The sequence below is a fragment of the Ammospiza nelsoni genome, chromosome 9 (genome assembly GCF_027579445.1).
Source record: "Ammospiza nelsoni isolate bAmmNel1 chromosome 9, bAmmNel1.pri, whole genome shotgun sequence".
Classification (NCBI taxonomy): Eukaryota; Metazoa; Chordata; class Aves; order Passeriformes; family Passerellidae; genus Ammospiza; species Ammospiza nelsoni.
The window spans coordinates 25353738-25374624 of NC_080641.1; the positions used below are offsets into that span (position 1 = coordinate 25353738).

The 20887-nt window shown below is 59.2% G+C and overlaps 2 protein-coding genes across 3 annotated transcripts; both read left to right on the forward strand.

Annotated features, from left to right (window-relative positions):
* The first annotated feature begins 1037 nt into the window (after window positions 1–1037).
* On the forward strand, window positions 1038–16080 carry TIE1 (tyrosine kinase with immunoglobulin like and EGF like domains 1). Of its 2 annotated transcripts, none has more exons than XM_059477984.1 (23): window positions 1038–1539; window positions 2005–2292; window positions 5614–5728; window positions 5834–5985; window positions 6076–6207; window positions 6497–6637; window positions 6842–6970; window positions 7337–7482; window positions 7626–7770; window positions 8029–8187; window positions 8362–8499; window positions 8617–8907; window positions 9913–10203; window positions 10734–11047; window positions 11149–11359; window positions 11512–11622; window positions 11726–11916; window positions 12039–12152; window positions 12317–12387; window positions 12639–12679; window positions 12801–12897; window positions 13146–13245; window positions 13405–16080. In XM_059477984.1, the coding sequence occupies exons 1-23, from the start codon at window positions 1494–1496 to the stop codon at window positions 13474–13476; spliced, it is 3495 nt and encodes a 1164-aa protein (XP_059333967.1). In that variant the 5' UTR covers window positions 1038–1493; the 3' UTR covers window positions 13477–16080. The 2 variants fall into 2 exon arrangements, with proteins under 2 accessions (XP_059333967.1, XP_059333968.1); XM_059477985.1 differs by having other exon boundaries at window positions 10734–10927.
* MPL (MPL proto-oncogene, thrombopoietin receptor) lies at window positions 15179–20858 on the forward strand. The gene is made up of 12 exons (XM_059477988.1): window positions 15179–15431; window positions 17505–17634; window positions 17972–18147; window positions 18354–18607; window positions 18684–18840; window positions 19003–19132; window positions 19390–19562; window positions 19666–19808; window positions 19938–20097; window positions 20258–20345; window positions 20465–20552; window positions 20638–20858. Exons 1-12 carry the CDS (start codon window positions 15179–15181, stop codon window positions 20839–20841), a joined length of 1956 nt encoding a protein of 651 aa, XP_059333971.1. The 3' UTR covers window positions 20842–20858.
* Window positions 20859–20887: the final 29 nt, after the last annotated feature.

Consider the following 20887-nt stretch of genomic DNA (forward strand, 5'->3'; position numbering starts at 1 on the left):
ACATCATAACATGAGACTCACTCCCTGGCAGCCCTGGCTTTTCACATGGGAACAGTTTGATTTGTGAAGCAGTGTGAGGTTTGGTGAGTGAAGCTTATGGTGATTTCATGGGGAACACTTTTTGTTTGCCAGGCAAAGAGCCTGGAGCCGGCTGGCAGCTGGCACAGCCTCCATGCTTGGAGTGAGACACTGGGGCTGGGCTGTAGCAAGGCCATGCTGTGCTGCGCCGATGCCAGCACTGTGCATGCGAAAGCGCTCAGGGAAAGCCAGGCTTTCTCCTGCTTCCCCTTCCCCCCAGACATGTTTACCACAAACGACAGGGTTTTTTACTCGGCAAGTGGCCACCCTACCGTGTGAGCTGGGCAGCTCGTTGGCACCCTGCCCGTGCTTCCACTCAACCCCTTTGAAGCCGGACAGTGTCCCCCGATGGGCCCCGCAGGATGAGTCAAGCCCTGGCACCGCACAGAGCCCGGGTGACCATGCCTCGCACCCCGGAGTCCAGCGGGGCGGTGCCTCGCACCCCGGAGCCGGGCTGGGCCGTGCCTCGCACCCCGGAGCCGGGCTGGGCCGTGCCTCGCACCCCGGAGTCCAGCGGGGCGGTGCCTCGCACCCCGGAGCCGGGCTGGGCCGTGCCTCGCACCCCGGAGTCCAGCGGGGCAGTGCCTCGCACCCCGGAGCCGGGCTGGGCCGTGCCTCGCACCCCGGAGCCGGGCTGGGCCGTGCCTCGCACCCCGGCTCGTGGCGGCGGGAGGCTGAGGCGCCCCGAGGTGTGCGCGGCCTCAGCCTCGCCGCACGCCGCTCCCCGGGGGACAGCCTGTGCATGGCTGCTCCCGACGGCTCTTGGAGTCAGGGCCGTCTCCAAACAATGGGTGGAGAGCAGGAAACGCCGCATGGGAAACAGGATTTGGCTCCGCCGCCGCCGCCAGCCACGGCCCCTTGGCCCCTTTCCTTTCCCTGCTCCAGAGAGCCCTTCCCACAGCCATCGGCCACGGGGCTGCACCGCGGGGATGGGGATGCCACTGCCCGGGCGGGCTGGGGCATGAGGCGCTCTGAACATTGGACGAAAAGCGGGGTCGGGGCACCTCCTGCCTGGGCTAGGGGCTCAGCATGACTCAGGGAACCCTGAGCACACTGCCCTAGCCCTGGAGGGGTGGGCGGCTGCCTTTCCCTAGAAGAGCTGCCACCAGGCAGGGGATCCCAGCGGTCCCTTGGCCAGCAAGCCCTGCTCCTGAGCATCTGGCTGGCCACAGAGCCAGAGAAACGGGGGCATCTCTCAGTCCGTGTCCAGGCTATGCACCACAGGAGGTGGTCCCAGCTGCCCTGGAAGTCAACCAAGAGCACGGAGGATGGGGGACATGGGCAGGGAGCAGTGGACCTGAGCTGCTGCTCACGTGGAGCTCCTAGGCAGCCATAGCCTCCAGCTCTGAGCCCCATAGCCAGGAAATGCTGGGGATTTTCTGACCTCTGCCAGATTTGGAACAAGCTCCAAGGACATGGGACTCCAGCTTTATCTTCTACTTCTCTTCCCACATCTGGCAGGTAAATTGCTCCTTTTCATCTGACTTAAGTGAGCAGCCCCTGCCTCAGGGTGGCTTGGTGGGAAGAGGCAGCTGTGGAAGCTCAGTGGCGCCATCGGAGCAGGGTTGGGAGGGAGGAAATGTCCTTTTGTGATCAGCCATTTGGAGCTCTCAGAGGCCCCTGGCTGTCTCTCTCTGACATGGGAGGAGAGGCACCCCAAGAATCCCATTCTGATGCATGCTTGGCTCATGCTGGGGAGCTGATCCAGCTGGGGTCTCCAAAAGGAGAACAGAAATGCACATTGTGTCATCCCAATGTGTCTGCAATGCACCTTGCTTTGCCTTGGCTGTGCCTTCAGGGCTGGGGATGGCAAAAATGTTCTGGAAAGGGGGAGACATCTGGGTGACAGGATCTGGCCCTGAGGCAGGGCTGGTGTGGCCGTGCTGGTGCCCAGCTGTGATGTGCCCTTGTGCTCCCTGACCCCAGGGGCCATCCTGGACATCGCCCTGGTCGCCAACGTGCAGAGCCTGTCCCCCTCCGACTTCTTCCTCTCCTGCGTGGTGGGGGAGCACGACGTGAGCTACCTGCAGATCGAGCGGGAGAACAAGATCGTGATGACTCACCCCAAAATGAGCTTCCAAAACTACCGCAACCGCAGCAACCAAGTCCAGGCCAGGGGCTTCTCCAAGGCTGACCTGGTGGGGATCCTCTACTGCCTGGGACGCACCCCGACCGAGCAGGCCCAGGTGGTCTATGTGCACAACAGCCACAATGGTGAGTGCCTTCTGGGGGCAGCAGGAGGCCCCTGCCTGCCAGTCGGGTGCACAGGGGACCTTCCTGCCCTGTGCTGCACAATCCCAGCACCAGGCAGGGACTTGGGGCGACAGTGGTGACCCATAAGCTGGGTTTGGGGTCGACCAGCCCTGGTGGCAGGGAGATGGAAGGGAGGTGGAAGGGATGTTCAGCTGGAGGAGCATGGTCGAGCCCCATGGAGGAGCTGTCTGTGTTTATAATGAGGCTTGGGAGAAGGGCAAGGTCCAAGAGGAAACTGAGTGCCCTTGGAGGAGGTTGTGGGGTCTGGAAATCATTAACCAGAGCAGGGGGTAGCCCTTTGGAGCTGTGCCAGCCCATTCCCTCACTACAGGCTCAAGGGGAGGAGGTAGTGCTGGGGCAGATCTTTGGCAGCCTCCCAGGTGCTGGACAAACACCATCCCGGGGCAGCACACCGCCGTTCCAGCAGTGGGGCTTGCTGAGAGGCACTGCCAGACTGCACGGTAGCCAAGGGCAGTGCTGGGCTCATCTGCTGCTCCTGTTTTGGGCCATAAGAATCCAAAGGGCCTCCCTGGGCTGACCAGCAGCAGGGACGCCACCTGGGGCAGCATGCTCCCACACTGCCCCTCTGACCTTCCCTCCCTGTGCTTGAGACTTTGCAAAACTGAAATTTTCTGTGATATTTGCCTCAGGATGCTTTCTAGCTCTTTTTTAGAACATCTAGCTAAGACAGTTGTCCCTTTGCTCAGAATAAGAGGAGGGGATACAAGTTTCCCTGCCCGTGTTAAGACACAGCTTCAGCAAGGATACTGAGTGTCTCCAAGCTGGGGCACAGAGGCTGCTGGTGTGGCCTAAGCATTATTACCCAGGGAGCAGGACTCAGCTTTTGTCCTTGTAAAGAGGCTCAAGCTGAAAAATGGCAGTGGTGCTGTTGGAAACAGAGCTGGATTGTCTGAGCAAGCAGGGTGGCACTGAGGAATGGAGCAGAGGCCAATGGAGACATTGTGGGAGACATAACCAGCAGCATGGGGTGAGGAGCACAGAGGGATTTCTGCACCCCCAGATGTCTTTGTTTATGAATCATGGATGGAGGTGATGGCTCTGGGGCTCCATGCCTGGGACAGTGCTTCCCATGGTGGGGTGTTCTCAGTCAGCCCCCACTCCTGGGTCCTCTTAGCCAAAAAATAAAATAGTGCTTTGGAGGAGCCCCTGTGGGAGTTACAAGTGCCAAAAAGGTGTCTCTTTCACAAGTTTCTAAGAAGCTTTTATTGCTCTGTTTAGAGGAGAAGGTAAAAAAATAAAGGAATTAGTAAGCAAAAAATTGACATGTTTGCAGGAGAGCTGGATATAGAACCCATTGAAGTGGCTTGGTGTGTGCCATGTCTCCTGTTTAGCCTGAGAGAACACCAAAGCAAGCCAGGGTGATTAAACAGTGGGTGGGGAATGCTGTTAGAGGAAAGCTGGCAGCTCCCAAAAGGTCATGCATGGAGAAGAACTTAGGAAGTTTGATAAATTTTGGAAGGATTACTGAAAAAACAAAGTAAAGCTAACCAAAGAGGTCCTGAGAAGCAATTTCAGAAGTGTTTAAATCTGTCAATAAACTATCTTTTACACTTTCCAGAGCAGAAAGACACCCAGAAAAGCAACTGCAGAAAACCAACATTTTAAAAATTTTTGTATCTGTGTGTACAACAAAAAGGTTGGGAAAATTTGCTGGAGCATCTGTCTAAAATGCCACTGTTGTTGGCAGGAGACAGGTGATAAATTGCAGAATGGAGCACCACAACATCACCAGGCTGGGTGTGCAGTGAGCAAGGCTGTCCTTGGGAAACCAGACCTTCCTAAAACTTCTGGATAGGGAGTTACAGACCTGAAAACTCAAGTCAGAACCTGGAAAAGTAGCACAAACTGTAATAAAGAGGAGAATATTTGGTGGCATGGTCCCTGAGAAAGAGTTTGCAGTGGTAGGGTTGCTGGGGTGGCAGCAGTGAGGATGCTGTGAAAAATTGATACTGTCTGCTCAAATTCCTGGAGAAAACTGGGAAAAATCCCTCTCCAAAGTTCTTTGAGAGAAACTTTGCACCCAGGGGGTGGCAGGAGTGATCTTTACATGGATAAATAACTGACTAAAAAAGGGGAGAGTAGGAATAGGAGCAGTTCTTGTCACACGAGGGAGTTCCCACTGGCATGGCACAAGGTCTTTGCATGGACCTGTGTCACCAGCTGTGGGTGCAGAGCTGAGCAAGCAGCCATGCTGCCTGCTGTCCCTGAGCTGCCTGGGGAGATGATGAATGCACTATGGAGTGACAGAGAGGGGAGAGATGCAGTCTGGGAGGGCTTCGGTGATGGGGTGACAGGCAAATCGGTGTGCACAAATGCAAAGTGTTGCATTTAGGGGTCCCCAGGGAACTGTTGCCTTTCATTCCAGGGATTGAGGTGGATTGAAACAGAGTGAGGGCCATATCTGTGAAACCACCACTGAGGGCTTCAAAGTCCATGGAACAAAGATCCCAGCTAGAGGGATAGATGGGGAGGTGATTCTGGGAAATGACTGCCAAGTATGACCTGCGGTGCCCTGCCCTGGGCGTCTGCAGCATGTGCTGCTTCCTCCAGGTCCTTGGCCTCAGAGGGCAGGACACAGGGCTGGATGTGTTTAGCTCCAGCCTGGCGTGGCTCTTTTAGTGTGTGCAAGCTGGAGTGCTGCCAGGCTCCAAAAGCCAGCAGCCGCCTGTGTCCTCCTTTGTGTCTGTCCTGGCACGCCCAGGGCTTGGTTTCCCAGGCCTTAAGGTATTTATAGCCCTGTTTGTGCTCAGGCTGGGGTCTGGGTGACTCACATTAATACTCCAGGAGTTCATTGCTGCTGCACACTCCAGCACCTGGGGAATCAGGAAAACAGCCGTGACAGGGCTGCTGGTCCTGGGGGCTGCAGTGCAGCCTCCTGCATACTTAATTCCCCTTACCAGCCCTGCTTTCCCTGCCTGCAGCACTCCACACCTCACCAGCAGGCGGGATGCACCATGCACACTTGTTCAGATGTCACCTCCCCAGACTGCTGCCACCAGCATCCTGTGCAGATGGTGGGCTGGTCAGAGGGCAGGGTGCCAAATCCCATTCCTCGGTGTCTGCCTGAAGGGGCTCAAGGGGCCAGGAAGGGAGCCCTGTTCCTGCAGAGGCTTGGGGGGTCTTGGGTCCAACATGGAGCAGACAGGGAGATGTGTCATGACATTCCAGCAGGAACATGTCAGGGTGTGTCCTGGTGTGACCGGGTGTGAGTGCCCTCAGGGGGTGACTGCTGTGCAATCTGTGCCTCCTCCTCCTCTGCAGCCCACCTCTTCCCAGTGAAGGCCACACAGTCTGTGAATGTTGCTGAGGCGGCCACCTTCTCTGCCAGGATCCTCAAGAAGAAGGAGACAGATGTTATGTGGAAAAGAAACGGCAAGTAGTTCCAAGAGCAGACCCGGGGCTGGAGCTGCTCCCAGCTGGTGCCTGGCACTCGCCCTGGGGGCACAGGAGGTCACAGACAAGTCTGTCCCCTTGCAGGCAGCTACTACCAAACCACAGACCGGGGTGAGGTGCAGGGTGACCACGTTGTCCTGACACTCCCCAATGTCAGTGTCAGCGAAAACGGTGTCTACAGTGCTGCGTTCATGGGGGACAGCCCTCTGTGGAGTGCCTTCTACCGCCTCATCGTGAGAGGTGAGCAGGGCCCTGGCTGCCTGGGACTGGGGACAGCCATACCCTGCCCTGTGCCAGGTGGCACTCTGGCCTTCTCTGCTCTCTCTGCAGCCTGCCCTGCGAAGAAATGGGGACCATCCTGTGACAAGGACTGTCCCGACTGTCTGAACGGCGGCATCTGCCACGACCACGTTGGTGAATGCATCTGCCCTCCAGGGTTCATGGGCACCCGCTGTGAGAGAGGTGGGTTCCACCTGCCCAGCACTGGGTGCGGTGCTCAGGGCATATGTGGGGGCTCTCTTGCACCCCTAGACCTGAGTACGGTATCTGGAAATGCCGTGTTCATCCCCAGTGCCTCCCCACCCTCAGTGTCCTCTGTTTCTGGGCCAGGGCTGGACCAGCCACATGGGTCCCATGTTTCCTCCAGGTGGTGACATGGGGCTTGGGGCACCTGAGCCAGCTCTGTGCCATGCACAAGCAGTAAGGGCATGGATGAATAGTGGGTGAGGCCAGACCATGCTTCTTTTTCCAGCCTGCCAGGAAGGCCAGTTTGGCCGCAACTGCCAGGAGACGTGCCAGAGAGCCCAGGGCTGCCAGGGGCTGAGCTTCTGCCTTCTCGACCCCTATGGCTGCTCCTGTGCCTCGGGCTGGAGCGGCTCCCACTGTGACCAAGGTACAAGGACAGGGGTGTCCATCAGCTGTCACCCAGCTGGGCTTCCTGCAGGGCCTGGCTGCTCTCCAGCAGCACCTCTGCAACCCTCTCCTCATCTGAGGGTCAGCACAGGCTGAGCAGTACCACTGCCTGCATCAGCTGCTTGCTGTCTCTGTGGTCCTGTGCCATGGCCAGGGGTAGCAGTGAGCTCTTCTCTTCCCACAGCCTGTCCCTCAGGATTCTACGGCCCTGACTGTGCCCTGGAGTGCACCTGCCAAAATGGAGGCAGCTGTAACCGCTTCAGTGGCTGTGTCTGCCCCGCAGGCTGGCATGGGCAGCACTGTGAGAAGTCAGGTGAGGTTGGCATAGGGCTGTGGCAGGTTTCCATCCCCCACCCTCTAGTGGGTGCTGGCTCCTTCCTCATCAGTGGCTGGGAGGGCCATTGGCTATTGGTCTCACCAGCTGGTTCAGCAGGACCCCTTGGCTGTGGAATTAGACTCCAAGTCTGTAGAAACCAGGACATAGCAAGGGCAACATCTGGTTTGGATCCCAGCGTTATCTGTGCTGAGAGTGTTGCTGAGCCCAGTGGGGTTGGGGATCAGGGCTGGACCACAGCATCCATCACCTTTCCCTTGGCACTATCTAGGTCCAGGAAAAGGTGCCAGGCTTTCTTGTAGGGGAGGAGCAGGGCCAGCCCTAATGTTGATTTCTGTGTACCAGACCGGTTCCCCCAGATCATCCAGCTGGCCTCAGAGCTGGAGTTCAACCTGGGCTCAGAGCCCATCATCAGCTGTGTGGCCATTGGCAACCCACTGCCCACCAGGGACAGCGTGGAGCTGCGCAAGGCTGACGGCACTGTCCTCAAGGTACTGCCCCGTGCCCTTGCCCCACCACCATCTCCATGTTCACAGCTCCCTCAAGAGTACCTGCAGCTGCTGGGCAGCCTCACACTCATGGGGGCTGAGCCAGGAGCAGAGTGGAGAGGCTGACAGCACCCTCTGTGCCACAGGTCATCAAAACCATCATTGAGCCGAAGCAGATCACCTGCGAGTTTGAGGTGCGGCACCTGACAAAGGCGGACACGGGGCTCTGGGAGTGCCGGGTCTCCACCACCGGGGGCCAGGACAGCCGGAAAGTCAAGGTCAATATCCGAGGTGAGGAAAGTGTGGTGGCAGGAGCAGGACAAGCCAGGGTTGCTGGGGGAGGCTGTCAGCATGGTGTGGCAATACCACCACTGCACCTGACTGGGTGCCTCCCATCGTTGGCTGCAATGCCAGCAGACAGGTTTGGGTGATTATAAAAGACTCTCCTGACAAAGCTGGAAGGAGCCAAGAGGTGGCAGATGTATTCATGCTCTCTCTGCTCCTCGTTGCTCCCAGTCCCACCAGTGTCATTCCCTTCTTCCCCCCAAGTGCCACCAGTGCCCTTGAGCGCCCCCCGGCTGTTGGCCAAGCAGAGTCGCCAGCTCGTGGTGTCACCTGTGGACAGCTTCTCTGGTGATGGACCCATCACCTCCATCAAGCTCTTCTACAAGCCCAAGGATGACAATTCAGCATGGTCATCCATTGTGGGTATGTACCTGCAGGGCTGAGGCACACAAATAGGACCTGTGTGTAGGTGGGTGAGGTCTGGGGTGGGCAGATGTCTCCATACCACGCCCCCTGTGGTGATGCTGAGGAGGATGCTGGTGGCAGGGTAGGCTGTGGATGATGGGCATGGTTCTGACATGTTTTCTTGGCCAACAGTCGACAACAGCGAGAACATCACCCTCATGAACCTCCGGCCAGTGACCGCCTACATCGTCAAGGCGCAGCTGAGCCGGCCAGGGGCTGGTGGGGAGGGCAGCAAGGGTCCTGAAGCCATCATGGTGACTGACTGCCTTGGTGAGCCTCCATCTCCTTGGCCCTGACCCTGACCCTGACCCTGACCCTGCACAGCACAGAGCCTGAAAGGTCTCGCAGCTGATGTGCCGTGAGATTTTGCTGCCTTTTTGTTTGCAGAGCCCACAGTCAAACCTGTCATCGAAGGCTGGTCCGTAGAAGAGAAAAATATGCTTCATGTCACCTGGAAGTTGCCAAGCAACCATGAGCCAGCACATGGGTTCATTGTCCACCTCTTTGATTCTGCAAGGCGGTTGGTCTCTGAGAAAAACATCACATCCATCTCTGTGCTCTCTGCCCGCATTGGGGGCTTGGAGTTTAACAAGGAGTACAGGCTGGAGGTGCTGGTGTACCATTGCACCAGCCTGGGGCCACCCTCTGACCCCTACAAGGTCATGATCAACAGTAAAGGTGGGTCCAGTGGAATGCTGGGAACTGTAACAGGGAATTACAATGATAAATCAGTTATAATTGTAACAGCAACCATCCCCAGGTCTGGCTGCTCCTTCTCCCATCTCTGATAGAACATGAACAGCTGTTTGGGGAAAATGGGCCCTCCTTTCCCCACTAGATCCTGCAGTCTCCAGCACCAAGGAGCTGAGAAACATTCTAAGCTGAATGTGACATTCAGGTCATCCAGAGTGATGGTCACAGACAAATCTGTTCTCTACACCCTTGCTCAAACCCTGATGGACCTATCTATACTTGCAGCCTTTACAATACCCTGTAGCGACTAGTTCCTCTATATCATTATACTTTGCATGAAAAAATACTTCCCTTTCGGTTTGCTTTAACTCTGCTGCCAGGTAATTTTGCTGTGTGGTCAATAGGGCCTGGGGAGCCCTGCAGTCCCACCTGTGGGCATACACAGACACAGCCCCTGGAGTAGGTAGAAGACCATGCAGAGATGGAGCACCAGCCTGACCAAGCTTTCTGGCAGCCTTGGGGAAAGGCATACACGAGGCCTTGGCACTGTACAGTACCCATTGAGAGGACTGATAGACATCAGGCTTGAGGGATAACAGGTTTCCTCTGCTCTCTGCTTGTAACAGCTTTGTATGATCTGGAAATTTAGGATTAGGGATGTGGGCAGGCAGGAGAGGTCTCAGAGGAGGTGGTGGGCAGGCAGTATGTGACAGAGGCCTGAAGGAATAAAAAGTCACAAGAGCTAGTCAATCACAGGCATTTAGACCTCAGATGGTGTGGCTGGAACGTTTGGGAGTACAGTCCTGCTTCACTGTGGTACATGGAGAGCACCTCCTCCAAGCAGGGGCTGGGGTCCCTGAAGATCCCTCAAAGCTGACCTGGCTCTGGTTGCCATTGCCATCCGCAGGGTTCAATCCCAACAGCAGCACTGAGGCCCAGCAGCACAAGGAGCCCTGTTCTGGGCCTGACACTCTTCTCTCTTGGTCCCAGGGCCCTCCTCCCCGCAGCTGCTCTCGGCAGAGCCCGTGTCCGACACCGCGGTCAGGCTCTCCTGGCAGGTGCCCGAGTACCCCAACGGGGGCATCACCAAGTACATCGTGGAGCTGCAGCAGGTGGGGGGCACCAGTGAACCCCAGTGGATTGACACCGACAGTGGCGCCGAGACCACCAAGATCGTTGGGGGCCTCAATGCCAGCACCAGCTACCAGTTTCGTGTCCGTGCCAACTCCCACGTGCCAGGGGAATGGAGCCTGCCCATGAAAGCCAAGACCCTCGGGGACGGTGAGAGGGGTGTCCCAGCAGGCAGGGGGCTCACAGCTCTGCTGCAGCTTGGGCTCAGATTCTGATCAGCAAAGAATGATTGGGGTGCTTGTGGCAACCTCTGAGTGTGGCTCTGAAGCAGCAGCCCAAGACCAAAACTCTTGGTGTCTTAAGAAAACCTGCTCCTCCTAGTCCTACAGGGGGAGGGGTGGCATGATGACATCATGGCACCTAAAGAGTGACTCTGCCTTTGGCAGCAGGGGATGTGAATCAAGGGGCTGGGGGAGCAGAGCAGAGCAAGCATGGGAGGAGATCATGGCTTGACCCAAAGCTGGTTGGAGGTCCAGAAACCAGTGGTTCAGTGTCAGGAGCTGGGCTGTGACACTTTCCCCTCTGTGCCACTGTGGCACCAGGAGCTCAGGATGTGGTTATGGTATCTTCATTGGGGATCTTGGTGCTGGGAGAGGGCTGCTGCCATGGTGGTTGGCCACTAGTGCAGGCCAGGCAGGGCTTGACCATGCACCACAACCCTCCATCCCTCCTTTTGGCAGGAGTGCTGAGTGTGCCGCCCAGCCTGGGCAGCCAGGGCACTGAGCAGGCAGGAACAGACCAGCAGCTGCTCTTGGCCATTGTTGGCTCTGTGTCCGTCACTTGCTTCACCATCCTCTTTGCTCTCCTGGCACTTTTCCTCATCAAGAAGAATTTTTTCCACCGGCGCCGCACCTTTACGTACCAGTCTGGCTCGGTGAGTGCCGCCTGCCCCGCCAGGACCGTGTCCCCTGCTCCCCAGGTCCCAGCCCGCTCCAGGTCACGTTCCATAGCCTCCAGCCCGGATGCAGCCAGACCTCACTTCCACACGGAGAGGGTGCGGAGCCCACCCTTGCCCATGACTCCTGTCCTGCTGGGACTGCCGCATGGGCGGGCAGGTGCCCGGTGCCTCTAACCTCACCCGCTTCCATCTGCCAGGGGGAAGAGACCATCCTGCAGTTCAACTCGGGGACCCTGACCCTCACACGCCGGCCCAAGCCGCAGCCTGAGCCCCTCAGCTACCCCATCCTGGAGTGGGAAGACATCAAGTTTGAGGACATGATCGGGGAGGGCAATTTTGGGCAGGTAATCAGGGCCATGATCAAAAAGGACGGCCTGAAAATGAATGCAGCCATCAAGATGCTGAAAGGTGAGTGCTGGGGGAGGCAGGCAGGGTGGGCTGACTGCTGCAGCTGCGTCCTGAGCCATGTTTGTGCTGGGGAGCATCAGGAGTCTTTTGCAGAGAAGCAGAGGAAAGGCCCCTGTTGTAGCCTGAAGTGTTCATCCCTTCTTTGCTTCCAGAGTTTGCTTCAGAGAATGACCATCGGGACTTTGCTGGGGAGCTGGAGGTGCTGTGCAAACTGGGCCATCACCCCAACATCATCAACTTGCTGGGTGCCTGTGAGAACAAGGGTGAGGGCTGTCCCATTCTACCCTGCCCCACCACCCCTGCCCAGCTGTCTATTCCTTTTTGCTGGGGAGAGCCCCAGTAGCCCAACCTCCTCCTGCCCCCCAGGCTACCTGTACATCGCCATTGAGTACGCTCCATATGGAAACCTCCTCGACTTCCTCCGCAAAAGCCGAGTCTTGGAGACCGACCCAGCCTTTGCCAAAGAGCACGGCACTGCCTCCACCCTCACATCCCAGCAGCTCCTCCAGTTTGCTTCAGATGTGGCCAAGGGGATGCAGTACCTGAGTGAGAAGCAGGTACATTGCAGCAAGCCCCTCAGATCACCCTCTGAGGCCTGGGGGTTCCCCATCAAGGAATGAGGTCCCTGGGGCCAGCAGGAGGGAGCATGTAGCTCCTGCTAACTGCTCTTCCCTTTCAGTTCATTCACAGGGACCTGGCAGCAAGAAACATTCTGGTGGGAGAAAACCTGGCCTCCAAAATTGCTGACTTTGGCCTCTCCAGAGGGGAGGAGGTCTATGTGAAGAAGACAATGGTGAGGCAGGAGTGAAACATCCCCATGGAGCCTGCACCGGTGTGGTGGGCAGGATGCCTGTCATCAGTGTGACCAACCCACCATGGCAGGACTGCCTGGATCACAGCTGTCTTCCCCCCAGGAGGCACTCCTCCAGCCCTGATGGTGGCTCTCTCTTTCCCCAGGGCCGTTTGCCAGTTCGCTGGATGGCCATCGAGTCCCTCAACTACAGCGTGTACACCACCAAGAGTGATGTGTAAGTGCTGCAGGCGGGGGCGCTGGGCTGGGGCATGGCTGTGGCACCTCCACTCCTCTCTGATGCAGTCAGAGAGGCAAGGCTATTGCTCTGGGTGCTGCAAGGGCAGGAGGTGATGCTGGTGCATCTTCCTGAGGAGCTGCTGGCTCAGCCCAAGCCCTGGCTGCCTGTTGCACCCTGGGCTTTGCCCTGTGCCCATCAGTGAGGCACAGCTGGGCGCTCTGTCACAGCCTCGGCTCCTCGCCTTTCAGGTGGTCATTCGGTGTCCTGCTCTGGGAGATTGTCAGCTTGGGTAAGGCTCTTCCCTGTCCCCTGCCTTCACTCAGGTCCCTGTAGGTCTGGTTATCCTGGGGCCCTGGGGGGAACACCTTCGGGACTGTCACCTCCTCAGCCCCGGGTGTCTCTGGCTGCAGGGGGGACACCGTACTGCGGGATGACGTGTGCCGAGCTCTATGAGAAGCTGCCCCAGGGATACCGCATGGAGAAGCCGCGTAATTGCGACGACGAGGTGTAAGTGGACAGAGCCTGAACTGGTGGTGGCACCAGGTAACCCCACTGCCCCACAGGGCTCGCACCAACTTCCAGTAGCTTCTGCCTGGTTGCCTCTGCATTGTGGCTGAGGAATGCGCTGGGGTCCCACACCCAAACACCTTTCCTTGGCTTTAGTTTCCTGCCTGCTTCCTCCATCTCCCACAAGGAGCTTTTCCGTCCCCTCTCCTCCCGTGCTCACTGAGCCGCCCATGACTCTCCGCCCCCAGGTACGAGCTGATGCGGCAGTGCTGGCGGGACCGCCCCTACGAGCGCCCTCCCTTCGCCCAGATCTCCATGCAGCTCATCCGCATGCTGGAGGCCAGGAAGGTGAGTGGTGGCAGCAAAACCATGCGTGGCGGTTAACCCCACCATCACCTTTTGGGTGCAGGGACACAACAGGGCACAGTGCCCGTGAGCATGCTAGTGGGGACAGGACATAGATGTGGACATGCTCACAACTGGCTCCTAACTGGGGTTCCCCCACAGGCCTACGTGAACATGGCCCTGTTCGAGAACTTCACCTACGCGGGGATTGATGCCACCGCCGAGGAGGCGTGAGGCTGTGCTGGCCCCAGCCTGCTGGAACAGTGCTCTGGGGACAAGGGGCTGCTCATCCTCTCCAGGGCCAAGCAGCCAAATGGCAGTGCCCCTTCTCAAGAGTGCCTTCCCTGCAGCAGGACTGTGCCGTCCCCTCCCTGGCATGGTGCCAGCCACTAACAGCCCCATACTGTTGGGACACGCTGGGGTGGCCCCCAAGGACAAGCAGCAGCAGGGCGCTGGCAGCAGAGCAGGCAGGAGAGGGCCTCCCTCAGGAGCCAAGGCACTGCCTAAGCCCACGGACACAAATGCTTAAACTTTGGGTGAGAGGAGGAAGCAGCAATACAGCTGCAGCCCTCAGCATGCTCTGGGCCTGAAGTGGTGCCAGGGGTTGTGAGCAATGCTGCTGGCATGGGATGGGGCCACCCTGGTAGGTGCAAAAGGACAATGTTGGCTGTGCACAGCCTCCAGCTCTGCAGTGACCCTTTGGAGATGTCAGCTCTGCCTTATGGACAATAAAGATCATGCAACAGCCAGGTCCAGAGGAGTGTTGGTGGGTACCCACCTCTGCCCCACTGACAGCACTGGGGAACAGGATCCGCTGCTGTGGTGGGCACTCCTCATAATCCTGTTCCCATTGGGGTCCTGTGATAATACCCAGGAATGTCCCAGCATTCCCAGACAAGTCCTGGGTCTCATCATGGCACGGAGATGGGTTTTCTTAGGATCCAACTGGGATCTTTTCCCACACACACAATTAAGACTTGGTCTTGTCCCCAAACGGATATGGAGAACAGACTATGTCCTTCCTATGCACAGCTGCCACTTGCATGCTTAAAAATTGTTCCTGCAGCTTCCCCCCAGCTGGCTGGTCTTTAAAGGGATGGCCCTGTTCCTCCAGCTGGGTCCTGTGCTCTTTGGTGTGACCTGCAGCTCTGCCCCATCTCTGAGGTCCCCAGTGAATCAGTGATGGGGACTGACCCTCACAAACAGCCTGACATGTGCCACTTCTTCTGCCCCCCCTCTGCTCCCAGCTGGGGACAGTGTCTGGGGCAGTGTCACCCGTCCTGCTCACACCTAGGTCTTCTTTTTTTGACAAAATTTGTCTGTGGCAAGTTGGGGCTGGCACTGCTCTTCCCTTGGTGCCTCTAGTGCTGTCCTCAGCTGCTGGGCTTGAAGAAGCAAACCTGGCCTTGGTGCCCAGGGGACACATGTGCAAGTGGCTCCTTGTGTCCTGGCTGGTGCTCCCTGGGCTGTGCAATAGAGCTGTGCCCTGGCAGAGTGGGAGACCCTCCAACACCAGAGGTGATTGACTGGTTGAGCATGACTGTGGGACCTCACTGTGGTGGCCCTGCTCCTGCACCACCTCTGAGGGCTTTGCCCCCTGTGCCTGCAGCTCTGCTCCCAGCACTGCCACAGACACAGTGCTGCTGGAAGAGCAGACCTGGAGTACCCCAGTGCTGGGCAGCACAGGACACCATGGAGGCAGATCAGCTGTGCCACATCCTGTGCTCCCGTGTGGCAGCAGCCCCAACAGCCTGCCCTGCCCCACACAGGGGCCTCCCTAGTTTCTCGGGGTTGTTTTTCTTCCTACCCCATCCTCCCAGCATGCCAGCAGCCACAAGGGCAGGAACATGCCGCCTATCTGATAGGAGCAGTCTCTCTTGGCACTGCGGCAGGGGGGCTGTGGCCTTGTGGTTTCAGGCACAGGGAAGTGCTGGTGATGGGGTGGGGGGAGCCCCCAGCCAGGCTTCCTGAGCTGCACAGCCTCCACTTCCCAGATAAAGGTATCGCCTGGAGGAGCCGCAGCAGCTCCCAGGATACCGGGAAGGGCCAAGTGCGGCACGCGTGGCTCCTGCACACTGGTTGCAGGATGGCAGCCTGCCTGTGCCAGGGCTGGCAGCTCTCACTGCTCCCTGCCATCCTGCTCAGCCTCTGCAGCCCACCGTCAGCCCCTGAGCCAGTGACATCCCAAGGTAGGTCCTTGGGGCTATTTTCTCTCCCAAAGGATGGACCAGAGAGCAGCTAGAATGCCAGGTGTGGGCAGTGAGCACCTCACAGCAGCCAAAATCTATGGGATTGGGAAGGGAGCATTTCAGGAGGGTGTGCAGGGAGTGTTCAGGGTGAGCAATGGAGCGTGCTTCTCACCTGTGGGACACTCTGAGATGCTTGGAGTAAAGGAATATCCATGCTCTCTGCAAGCAGAGCTTGGCTGCCCATGGGCTGCCCCTGAGGATGGCAGCCTGGTGCTCCCAGTCCTGCTGAGGTAGCAGAGGGGCTCCTCACTCATCAGAAGTTCTCAGAGTTATGACGTGATGAGGGTTTAAACAAGATTCAAGTTAACATCTGATGGCACAGCTCTGCACCATGGGCAATGCAGTGGCACTGCCAGGCTAACCCCAGGGCTCCTGGAGCCTTGCTGTCATGATCTTACTGTCCTGCTGGACATGCTCATCTTAGCTGGTAGCTGGCCCCAGTCTGGCACACTGCACCTGCCAGAGCCACTCCCCAGCTTTGTCTCATTTCAGAATGAAATCGTGCATTCCATAAGTGCCTCTTTAGCCCCTTTAGAACCTTCTGTAACACCATAAAAAACATTATTGAATAAAACCCTGTTGATCTCCTGCTTGTCTCTCCAGCCCCGCCCCAGGTTTCTGGCCAGGATAGACTTGGGAGCACATTCTGAGTCACCCCCATAGGGGCAGTGGGACGAGGGTCAGGGTTGGACTCTGCCCACAGCCTCTGCAAAAGGGCTCTGTGCCTTGAGCCCTCCGCTGGCTTGGCAGCACTGCCCAAGCATGGCTGGTGGGGGCTGCAGAGCTGGGCAGCTGCCCCTCCTAAGAAATGGGCTGTGCTCAACAAAGATGCTCTGATAGCCCACAGGACCAGGGTGGGCTCCCACTGATGCCATGGGTCCCTGTGCCACCGAGCTGCTGGGACCTGGGCATTTCATCTCCTGGTGCTTGGAGCTGGGTGAGGCCATGGAGCCTGCATGAGGCCTGGGGTGGGGTAATGGGGGCAAAAAGAGAAGAACAGGTGAGGGAGCTGTGGCAGAGATGGGACAATGGGAATGGGGAAGAAGGGCAACACAGGGCTGGGAAATGAGGAACAGGGCTGGGGGGGGGGTCAGGGCAAGAGAAGGGACAGGGTGAGCAGAAAGACACCAAGAAGGTGGCAAGAATACTGGGAACTGTGACTTATTCTTGGCCCAGGGTGGGCTGAACTGGCAGTACAAGAGTGTGTAGCAGAGAATGGATTTACTCAGCAAATGCAGCAGACATTGGCAGTGGGCTTGTGGGGTCCCAAAGCTGGGGGCAACCTCTGGGGAAGGCAGCAAATGCTGGTAGGAAGAAGGCTGCAGCAGGTCACAGGGCAGAGGGAGTGGGGGGAGAAGGGACTGCTGAAGCAATGCTGGGGACAGCAAGACCACCCCTGTGCATCACACATCTGCACCTTGGGGTTGTCCCCCCTTTCACAACAACAAGGACAGACACCCATATGTGAGCAGAGCTACCAGTGCTTCAGACAGAGATCCTGCAGGGTGTGATGCTCCAGTTTGTCTGTGTAATGACAGGGAGCGCAGCTTACTGAGGGGGACAGCCATGCCCCCAGGGCAGGGGTTTGGGCATCCCCCCTACTCAGGACCACATGCCCCACACCAGCCCCCAGGCCCTTTCTCTTTCCCTGGGGTGCTGCTCCTTCTTATCTCACTTCCGTGCACCTTCCGGCATGAGCAGGGCAGGGGTGCTTCCCCCTGATCGCTGGGCCCTGAGCTCCCCCCCGACCGCAGAGCTATTTCGGGATGTTTGTTTGTCCTCAAGGACCTCGTGTACTGAGGAGGGGGCGTGGTGGGGCCGGGGGGAGCCCTGCACCAGCCAGGACCCCGGTGCCAGCCAGCAGGGTGCCATGTCCCTCCCCAGTGTGCCAAGCTGGTGGAGAGCACCCGTGCCACGGCCATGCCCAGGCTGCCCCGCGTGCCTGAGGTGGAAGCAGGTGAGATGGGGATGGGTTTGTGCCCAGGGGCTCCTTCATGGCCACACTCTTCCCAGACGCTGCACTGCTAGCAGGCGTGTCCGAGGACATCCTCTGTTTCTCCCGCTGCTTCGAGGACCTCACCTGCTTCTGGGACGAGGAGGAGACAACAGCTGGGATGTGCCACTTCTACTACTGGTACAGCAGGTAGGAGATGGTGGGGGTACAGCCCAGCCTCCTCCTTGCTGCACAGAGAGCAGCAGCGGCAGTGTGTCACAGCAATCTGGGCCATCCCAGTGGCTCCAAGCTGCAAGGAGAGATGGAGAGCCCACGGAAGCCATACAGCAGCCACTGCACACCCTGCAGCAGGGCTGGGGCCTGGCTATGCCTCAGTCCCATGGAGACGGTGCCCTGCAGTGGATTATGGCACGGGAAAGGAGCTGGTGACACTGAGTCTTGGTGCTGTGCCCCACATTGCCTCTCCTCAAGCTTGGCCCGAGGCAGAGGTGTGAGGTGCTGCAAGATCCCACTCTCTGTTCCTCAGGGATGTGCCCACAGCCTGCGTGGTCTCCACGTGGCCCCGTGGGGCTGGCGGGAAGCGACATGTCTGCGTGTTCCCCAGCCAGGACGTGCGGCTCTTCACCCAGCTCCACCTCCGTGTCCTGGATGCCACCACAAACCACACCAAGTACTGGCGGGAGCTCAGCGTGGACGCCGTGGGTGAGTCCCTTTCACTGGGCAATGCCCTGTGATAACTGGACAGTCCCCAGCTCTGGGTCCCCTGACCTTCTGCCTGCCATGGGGGCTGGCAACACCGTGAGTGGTGGAGCCTGGGAAGGGACTTCCATGTGTCCCCCAGCAGGAGCAGGCATTGCCCGGACTGGGGCTGCTGCAGGAGGACGAACACCCTGGCATGTTCTCTGCAGGTCTCATTGCTCCCCCAGGGAACATCACTGCCCGCTGGGCCGGGGCTGCGGGGCAGCTCTGCGTGTCGTGGCAGCCACCCCTCGCTGACTTCCCAAACTTCTTCCTCTACGAGGTGCAGTGCTGCCCTGCCAGCTCCCCAGGGGTGCCCTGCAGCACCCCATTGAACCCCGGTGGGCAGCACCCTGGGGACCCCTCCATGCAGTCAACTGTCAGCACCCACACACCCAGGGCAGCCTCCCCAGCACCGGGACAGGTACATAGAGGTGTCAGGGATGGGCAGGGGGGTTTGGAGCCTGCAGTTGCTCCTCAGCTTGGCCCCTCTCCTGCAGAGGCTGGTCCAGGCCAACACTCGAGTGGTGCTCCGGGACCTGGAGCCAGGGGTGAGGTACCACATCCAGGTGCGCAGCAAGCCCGACGGTACCTCCATGGACGGCGTCTGGGGGCCCTGGTCGCAGGCTGTGGCTGCAGAGACCCCCCACTCCTCCGGTGAGCAGCCATCCCCTCTGCAGGGTGCTGGCAGTACAGCAGGGAGGCACCCACGCTTGGGGCTGCAGGGGGTGGGGGTCCTGTTGTAGGCAAGGTGTGACTCCAAAGTTCTGGGGGCCAAGGGGAAGCAGCCCCCTCCCTGTCCTGGCTCTCCCTGCCCAGGAGACATCGGGCTGTGCTGCAGTACCCCCGACCTGCGGCACGTGCGCTGCGAGTGGAGCTGGGACCCTGCAGAGCCCCACAGCACCCACCAGCTCCTCTACCGGCCACCTCCGAGCGGGGCTGGCACAAGGTAAGGGGCATGGCAGGCAGGTGGCACCCATGCAGGCACATCCCAGGGACCACTGGTCCTGCTGTGTCCCAATATCCCACACTGGGCCCCTTGCCCATACCCTGATCTGTCCTGTCCTTCCACCACCAATCTCATATCCCCTCACCACATTGCACCTCCAACTACAAGCAGCAGTAGCTTTCCTGGGGAAGAGCAGGAGGAATGCTGGCTGTGGGTATGCTTTGGTGAGACTGACTGGCTCCCCACTCCTCCCACAGGGAAGATGCATGGCAACAGTGCGAGGAGGTGAGCAGGGGGGCACAGGGCACCTATGCCTGCACCTTCCAGCCCAAGGCTGGCAGTGCCATCTCTGTCCTGGTGAATGTCACCAGGACCCACATGCTGCCCACACTCAGCTACTTCAAGGAGCCCTTTTGGCTGCACCAGGCTGGTGAGTCCCAGTGCCACCGCAGCCCCTGCCTGGCTCACAGGGGACACAGTGTCCCATGTCCCGTTTCATAGGAGCGACAAATGCCTATCCCCAACACCAACAGTGCTCACAGATGCCCCACAGCTTGTGCAGGCAACAGTGTCGCAGGGCCGGCTGAGCCTGCAGTGGCTGCCGCCCCTGGAGCTGCCGGCAGAGCAGCTGGACTACCAGGTCCGCTATGCCACGGAGAACAACCATGACTGGAAGGTAAAGCCTGCCCAGGATACCCCGAGCAGCGCTGCTGACACATGGCAGGCGCGGGGTCGGGCAAAGCGGGACCCGCCCCTTGGTGCCAGCCCACAGCAGCCCTGCCTCCAGCTCGGCTCTGCCCCGCAGGTCCTGCAGGTTCCACAAGCAGCGAGGAAAGAGGTCCTGGACCTGCGGCCAGGCTCCCGCTACCACGCGCAGGTGCGGGCCCGGCCCAGCGGGCCGTGGTACCGGGGCAGCTGGAGCGCGTGGTCCAAACCCGTTGTGGTTGATGCCGTGGCCGATGCGGGTAAGGGACAGGGCTGGCGGCCGCAGGAGCCACACGGCTGACGGCAAGAGGCGGAGAGTGCTGGAAATGGGGAGGGGGGCACGGGGCAGGGGGCTGCGAGGGGCTCAGAGCTGGTGGGTCTGGGAAGGGCTACAGTTCTGGCGTTCCTCCTCCGATGCAGGCTGGCTCATCCCCAGTGTTACGGTGGTGCCGCTGCTCTTCTCAGCAGCGCTCCTGGGGCTGCGCTGCACCTTCCCCTCCCTGTACAGGTAAAGGGCTTTGCCGGGGGCAGGCGGGGGGGTCCAGCACCAAGCCTGGGCACCTTGCATGGGGCATTAGGGCACCTCAAGTCTGAGGGTAAATTCGATGCCCTTTCCTCCGTACCCAGCAATGTGAAGCAGAAACTCTGGCCGCCCGTTCCCGACCTGCACCGTGCTCTGGGCAGCTTCCTCCAGGAAAGCAGCAAGCACGGCCAGGTGAGTGGGTGGGCAGGGCGACTCAGCTGCTCCCGGGGGCAGCTCGAAGGGCAGCCCCTACCCCGTCCACTCCGTGTCCCCCCAGGCCAGCGCCTTCGACAAGCAGCCGGTGGAGGAGGCCGTCCTGCCCTGCCTGCTGGAGGTGCTGCCCGGCCCGCTGCGTGAGGCGGGCCCGCCGCCGGAGCACGGTGGGGGCCGCCTGTCCAGCACCGACATCGCCAACCAGTCCTACCTGCTCATGAGCGGCTGGGAGCCGCGGGCAGCCACGACCGCCCCCACCCCGCCATAAACTGCTGTTCCCTCCGAGCCCCCGCCTGGTCCCTCCTGCGCCGCCC

Bases quoted from the DNA above. Each gene is read 5' to 3' on its own strand.
- TIE1 (XM_059477984.1), top strand. From the start codon at position 1,494: ATGGGACTCCAGCTTTATCTTCTACTTCTCTTCCCACATCTGGCAG. The intron at 6,638-6,841 runs GTACAAGGACAG...CTCTTCCCACAG, and splicing joins CGGCTCCCACTGTGACCAAG to CCTGTCCCTCAGGATTCTAC. The intron at 11,623-11,725 runs GTGAGGGCTGTC...CCTGCCCCCCAG, and splicing joins GGGTGCCTGTGAGAACAAGG to GCTACCTGTACATCGCCATT.
- MPL (XM_059477988.1), top strand. From the start codon at position 15,179: ATGGGGTGGGGGGAGCCCCCAGCCAGGCTTCCTGAGCTGCACAGCCTC. The intron at 17,635-17,971 runs GTAGGAGATGGT...TCTGTTCCTCAG, and splicing joins TTCTACTACTGGTACAGCAG to GGATGTGCCCACAGCCTGCG. The intron at 20,346-20,464 runs GTAAAGGGCTTT...CTCCGTACCCAG, and splicing joins ACCTTCCCCTCCCTGTACAG to CAATGTGAAGCAGAAACTCT.